Source organism: Macrobrachium nipponense, chromosome 7 (assembly GCF_015104395.2).
Source record: "Macrobrachium nipponense isolate FS-2020 chromosome 7, ASM1510439v2, whole genome shotgun sequence".
Lineage (NCBI taxonomy): Eukaryota > Metazoa > Arthropoda > Malacostraca > Decapoda > Palaemonidae > Macrobrachium > Macrobrachium nipponense.
In genome coordinates, this window is record NC_061109.1 from 101,794,649 (window position 1) to 101,802,237 (window position 7,589).

At 44.6% G+C, this 7,589-nt stretch overlaps 1 protein-coding gene across 1 annotated transcript; it reads right to left on the bottom strand.

Moving 5' to 3' along the window:
• Nucleotides 1-4,390: 4,390 nt before the first annotated feature.
• On the bottom strand, nucleotides 4,391-5,959 carry LOC135217662 (uncharacterized). The gene has a single exon (XM_064253629.1). The coding sequence runs from the start codon at nucleotides 5,957-5,959 to the stop codon at nucleotides 4,391-4,393; it is 1,569 nt and encodes a 522-aa protein (XP_064109699.1).
• Nucleotides 5,960-7,589: the final 1,630 nt, after the last annotated feature.

Below are 7,589 nucleotides of genomic sequence, written 5' to 3' on the forward strand. Positions count from 1 at the left end.
CATAGGTCTTTGATATCATGTGCTTGTAAAGCACTAAGTCCACGACTGGACGAAAAATCTGCACAATACGAGACCCATTTACTCAATATCACAAACAAATAACATTCTTACTCTGGCAGCTTTCGTTTGCTGCATAAATCGAGTCCCTCATCGCAGGGATGACACATCTATATGTGGATAAAGTTAACTTACAGTTACAACGCAGTTCGACCTAGCATGGCGATAGCTGGGAGTCGGAGAATTGAGAGACACACAAATTTCACGGTACTTACACGGTTCAGGGTCTGGGCAGGAATGAAGCGTCGCTTCGCCCTTCTTCAAAAGAAACTTGCGCTTTCCCGCGTGAACTACAGAATCCTTGTAATTCAGGCAGGAATCATCATTTATTTAGACATTACGGAAATCACTTAATCTATTTTACTCCTGAATGTGAAATATGACAGTTACGTTATTATTTAGGATCAAGGAATTGACTCAAAGTTCTGGCTGAAGGCCATAATCTGCAAATTCTTGAATGGCTACGGAGTCCTTGGCTCAAAATCCCTACATAGATAATTTATCTCGAACTAGTGATTAGCAAATTATATTTATTAATGAAAATTCATAACGTCTTCATTACTATAAGACGCGCTCCTTCCCTGCCATGCATTTAGGAATTGCGTCTTAACTGTCGTGTATAGGACAGCTTTCTGTTCAATGAATCACCCGCGAGATCCCTCAGTCTTGCCCCAATTTAACGCAACACTTGTGAAGTTAAATGGCGGGGATTTCGAATGATCAGTTCGAAATTCACGACATACTCCACACCCGAAGTATGGGGCGTTGAAATGTTGGACAATTCAGGAAAGACTGAGCTCGGGGGGGTGGTGGGGGGGGGAGTAACCACTCCTACACTACTCAGTCAGGCTCGCTGCGTAGCGCTCCACAGCGACTCTAACAGAGTACACAAAAAACATGACATGTCAAAGAAATTATACATCAACATTACACCCGGGGTAATCAATGTCACATACAAATAAAACATCAATGGCAGATATATATACATAAATGTACCCATACACATAAGGTAGATATGAATTAGCACAGAAACTCAATAGGCAATGGGCCTGCAATAAGATCAAAAGCATAAATGGAAAATCACAATCAAGGAAACATGAATATACACTCAATCAATGGCATGAAAAAGGAAACAGTCATATATGTACAACTTTGTATGCAACAAGCATAATCAGATCGACAGGCCATTTGCCTTTAAGGAAACAGATTACAACTGATTCAGTATGTACTCTTTCACGGGACACATGCCCTCAAAACGCTTTCACTTCTCTACAAGTACTCATATGCATTTTTTTTTTTGTAATTTACTTTGAGGGTGGGGGCTACCTCTGCACAACACTCGACTTGTTTGCACAAGAGGGGGCTCCCACTCCCTTACGCTAACCCGACGCACTTCCATCCTCTGAGGATTCAACTCACCTACACTTACTTGGGTCCACCCTCCCTGCCTACCAGAATAAGGGACCTTCCCTTTTTCTTTCACTGTTTCTAGCTATAACTTAGATATAGTCGCTTTCCATTAAGCGCTTCATTAACTCGCGCTGCTTAGCGGCAGCCTTTCTCAAAGGGCGTGCGGAACGTCTTCGTCCGCCTAACTGAACGTCAACGTCACTACCACTCGATACCTCAGTATCATTTACTTCAGCACTCTCACTTACCGTATTGGTATCGCTCGAATCGTTACCAATATTGTCAGTGTCTTTTATGTCACTTAAGACCTTTGTGGCTGGTTGTTCGGGTGTTGCAGCCAGTGCCATCCCTTGGTCGTCCCCAGACGTCACAACATTTCCTGGAACACCTACTGCTGGGCTGTACGCTCCCTCGTCTCGGACCTCTTCGTTGCCGTCGTCGTCACGCACCATCTCCTCCGTCGCACCATCGACATCGTCACGCCGTTCGTCTCCAACGCCACCATCGTCATCTGAGGGAGCAAGTTCCAGGGGGATCAAGTGGCTGACAGCACACAGGGACTCAACATCTTCGAACAATACCTTGGCCGAACGCACGACACCGTCGTCGTCCGGGTATGTCTCCACGACGCGTCCAAGGGGCCACGTTGCCCGCTTTTGATTTTCTTGCTTTACTAACACGATGTCTCCGGGGTGCAGCTTGGTGGGTTCCCCAGACTGACAATCGTGTCGGGCTCTTAGGGCACTCAGGTACTCCTTCCTCCACCTCTCCCGGAAGGCTTTCAAAGTGTCTGTTAGTTTAAGATATTGATCTCGTAGCCTCCGGGAGGTGAAGGTAGCATTAAGGTCTTCATCTGGCAAAACAGGTGCCATTAAGTTAATTAAGTGACCTCGCACTAAATGAGAGGGGGTGAGGACCTCGTCCTCGCACTTGTCACCGCTATACATCAACGGCCTATTATTCACTACTGCCTCCGCCTCTTTCATTAGAGTTAATACGTGGGCCTCCGGGAGATACTTTCTCCCGAGGGCAATCTGAAGGGCACGTTTTGTGACACCAATCAGACGTTCGAAAAAAACCCTTTCCACGGCGCACGGGGGGTTTGAAATCGCCATTCTACGCCAATCCTCCTCAGGAACTGCTGGACTTCATCCTCTTCATAAAGTCCCTGAAGGAGGTTGCTGGTTGTCTTGAACGTTTGGTGGTTATCAGAAGTGATTAAGGTTGGGGCTCCATGCGTAGCACTGAATCTTCGAAGAGCTAGAACAAAGTCCTCCGCATCCAAGGAGGGGCAGAAATCTAAATACATGGCCCTGGTGGCCATGCAAGTCACAATGAGGATATAACCTGGTCACGTTTCTGTTTGTATGGCCGCTGTGTGGTCCACGCCGACTGCGGCAAATGGTTTCTGCAAGGTGATCCTTTCCTTCGGTAGGGGGGGTGGTGGTGGTTGTCTCATCAGCGGTTGGAAGGCTAGCACGCATTCTGGACACTTCCATACAACTTGCTTAGCAATAGACCTTAGGCCCAGCGTCCAGCATTTCTGAGTAGTAGTTCCCATATCCCTCCTGGGGGAATAGACCTTGTTTCATCCCTCAGTTCCTGCACCGCCGCTACCACGGTTCTGATATTTGTTAGATCTGCCTCTTTGAAAGGAACAGGCTCTCCTGGGATTCCCAAGAACTCTGGACCCTGGCACCAAAGAGGGTTCTGCTGCAATTGCTGGATTGTTGCGCCCCTAGACAAGACATCAGCAGGATTCTGTTTGCTGGGCACATCCTTCAATCTGAAATCACAAATCTGGCGGAGAAAAACAACTTCCGCCACACGGTTAGATATAAAGATATTTTTGTTGTCCTTGGCATCCGGGGATGCCACCCAGGCTAATGCAACTTTGCTATCTGACCAGATACTAATCTCTTGTGGCTCTATTAGCCCTTTAATCGTTTTCGCTAGCCTACAACCTAGCAGCAAAGCTAAAAGTTCTAATTTAGGGATGGTGATTTTAAGCATCCCTTTCGGAGTGATTTTCATTTTGCTGGTGAGTAATCTTACGTTACTTTATTTATCTCGTACATACGCTACAGCACCGTATGCCCTACTACTGGCATCGGTGAATATATGGAGTTCGGATCTTCTGACTCCTGCCGCTCTAGGAAATGTTAAATCACCGACTGATTTCAACTCTGCTAGCAGTTCTCGCGCTTCTTTAGCCTTTTCCTTACATAACACGTCATCCCATCCAATCTCTTGTTCCCAAAGTTGTTGGAGAAACAGCTATCCCCTAACAAATAAAGGACTGACTAGACCTAGCGGATCGTAAATTGATACTAGCAAAGATAGTACCCTACGCTTCGTAGGTACCCATCCCTCCCCCAATTCACGAATCCTCTCACTCCCTTTCACACACAGATGGTCGACGTCTCGAGCCCATCTCCGCCCGAGCACGCTCACATTCACAGGTTCTTTCCACTCTCTCTCGCTATCGAAGGCTATACTGTTTGTTGCCCACCCTTCTAACGGCATTCTGGCCCTATCCAAAATTGCATGGACAGATTCTTGTTCCTTTTTCATCTCATCCAAACTTTCAAAGGTACTGACATAGTTATCAACATAAAATGACTTGCTTAATTCAGGTCTTCCTTCTAAACTAAAATGATGACTCAATACTTGTTGTAACAAAAAGGGACTAGCCGTGATGCCGAACACTACGACTCTGAAAGCGAAGGTCAGCGCTCGACCTGCTACCTCTCACCACAGGAATCTTGTATATTTGGCATCACGGGGATCTAATAGTACTCTATGAAATGCTTTGCTTATGTCTGCAAGCATGGCGTATTTATTCATTCGAAACTTTAGAAGCAAATTATAGGCCAACTCTACTAAATTAGCCCCAGGTAACAGGCATTCATTTAAGGATTTATTATTCTTTGGATGAGGCATTGAAGTCGATTCTAAGGGGGGTCGTGCAGCTATCTTTTTTAATGCCGAAATGCGGCATGTAGTATCCTATTTTTGGATCTTTTACTTCATATATAAATCCTGCCTCCAGGTATTTGTTGATCACTCCCTGATATTGATTATAGTATTCCTTGTCTTTCTGAATTTTGGTTTGCAGCGAATCCAGCTGTGCTACAGCATTTCTAAAGTTTGTTTCTGGCCTACCTTCTGAACGGAACGGCAAGCTAACCTGATATCCTTCAGGCTTCTTCGTTACACTCTGCGAGACCTTTCGCATGGCTTCCGCTTCGCGGACAGTGTACTGCTCGGATGGGGTGATGCCTAAGGTATCTAAACGCCACCATTCATCAACATCAAATGCAATTGGTTCGCTCGCGACCCTACATACCCTGAGTGTTCTCACATGATCTATCTTGTGACCTTCCAATAGCCACTGTGGCACTCTCCCATATGGCAACATGCCATTATGGGTCAGAAAAAGACTTATCCCATCGATATTTTCTACTCTAATAATGAAATAATTAAAATAGTCTGCACCCACAAGAATGTGCACGTTCCGTAATTTATTGTTCTTACTGTCAGGATCTGCTAACGTGACTCCTTTCCCTACTAGGTGTTGTCTTACTCTTACATAACCTGCGTTATGAATTGGGACGTCTACGTTCTCGTGAACAACTAGTTTCATTCGAACAATTCTATTACCCATCTCTACCCGGCAACTCACAATATCATACTGGCCACTGATTTCTGCTGAACCAAAGGGAGCAATGTTCAACGCCACTTTGCCTACCACTGGCAGGCCTAACTGCTTTGCAGTTTTTGCAGAGATAAAGCTTCGTTGACTCCCAATGTCCAAAAACAAGCGAACCTGTTTACTCCCCTGCTTGTGATGGATCTCGGCCATGGCCGTTGGCAAAATCGTACAGGGAAGATCTACACTAGACGTTTGGGCTACTTTAGCGCTCTTACACGGTTGTGATTCTACTTTCTCTTTGGGCGGACGGGGGTTTCTATCGTGCTGCCTGGTCGTCACATGACTGTTACTTACTAAACTGGGATTACTTCGGGACGAAGTGGAGGGAACTGAATGTGCTTTTCTAAAGCTGCTATTATCACAAATGGAAGTATTATGATTATTTCCACAACTTTTACATGAATTGGGGTTAGTGCATCTATCACTACGGTGACCTGACTGAAGGCAATTAAAACACAGGCCCTTCCCTAGTAGAATGCGGCGTCTGGCAGCCACGTCACTTACTCGGCGGCATCCGTGAGGCGGGTGCCGTTCATTGCAAAAGGGACAAGAATTATTCTGCGTGGGTTTCGTTTTGGGTCTAACGCTGACATCGTTTTTCTTATCAGATTCTAATTTCTCGCCTCGCTGTAATGCGTCATCTTCCAACATGTGAATTATGAAGTCTATAGCTTCAAAAAATTCTTCTAAACTATAGTCGCATTTTCTGAGGTGTTCGACCACCTTTCGATAGAGCTTACCTTCTGACAACTTCTGATTGATAAGGCTCATGACCATGCCATGGCCTATATCATTAGTACTGAGCCTCTTTATTTGCTCAATGATCACTGTTAACTCAAACCTGAACTTCTTCAGCTCTACGGGGTTCAACGAGGGTATGAATATGTTGGCAAGTTTTCGATGCAAGATCACGAGTGTTTGGTGTACATTACCATATTGCTTATCCAATAGATCTAACGCTACCTGGTAATTCGCGGTGGTTACACTTAGGGATTTAACGATCCTAAGCGGATCCCTGCCCAGAGTCCCTAACAAATAAGTAAATTTGGACACGTCGTCTAAATCTGCCCTTCAATCCACGTGGATCGTGAACAATTCTCTGTAAGAAGCATATTCCTGCACTTCCCCTTCAAAAGTGGGGAGAGGAAGCGGTTTCAATTTGGGAAGGGAAACATTCCCTGTCTGAGTGACTTTCAGTTTATCGATTCGATTCAACAAAAGGGTAGAAGCTCGTACAGCTTCTGCTAAGGTTTGCCTGATTCTGGCATCTAAGTTAGATTCTAACTTTACGACTTGACGTTTGTACAGCTCTCGAAGCTGACCTTCTTCTTGTCTCAACTGCATGACCAAATTTTGGTACACGCTCTCAGAATACGTTTCTACTAACGCACGCTGTGATTCGGCGAGTAAGTCCGCGGTGAGACTCAGCGAAGCCTCGATGTGAACAATCATAGCCACTGCCATTTTGTATTATTTACTCTACTTCTTAGGGGGGGGGGGGGGGGGGGGGGGGTGTGTTAGGCAAACTAGGAAATGAGGATTTTTCTTACGTTAGGAAGACGGGGTGCAAAGACTAGTGGCACATGGGGCTAATTGCACATTGGAACAAGCTGAGCCTAGTTATTTTGTCTATCTCTCTCTCTCCTGATTAATCTCATCAAACGATTGAGGAATGCGTTACGGATTTCTGAATCAAAATGGACTCCGTCCCTTTGTTTGCCTTCGCGGTAGGCACGAGAGTTCATAGGCAAGTGTCGGACTCCGTACCGACTTCTTTTGTAGCAGTATTTTGAGTTCTCGCATTACAGTTCTTTACTTTTTTGACATAGTTCAACGGGAATTTATACAAACATTATCAGGGAGATACTCTTCTTGATTTTCTTTACAGGTTTATTGGATTGCATTTTTAGTTTGCAAACATTTCAAAATAACACTACTTTACATGATGTCATTAACTTTTGTTTAGAATTCAGCTAAGCAATTATGTATCTATATTTTTTTGGTATTACTTTACATTATGTCTAGGTGATTTACACTCATTAGTAAAAAATAAACGTTCCAATAATTTGTCTTCTGTGTTTCCACATGTGGGGGCATATTCAAATATTTTATGTATTTGTTATGTGCACTCTATTATTGTATTATGGCTGAGGGTTGGAGTGGGGGCCCCTCTTTTGTCACCTGGCAACCACAATTTTTAGACCCAGTCCGCCACTGCTAGAGCGCACTTGTCATCCGGTTCGAAGGACCAAATGTTGGGATTTTCTTCGACTTTTATTATTATTTTTTTTTATGATTCGTGCCCTGATGTTCTGGGCTGATGACAAGGCCTTGAGGAGGCGCGCACTCTAAAACTATCAGGGTGAGATTCAATAAAATTTGGTCAACAAAACAGTTTTATCACGAA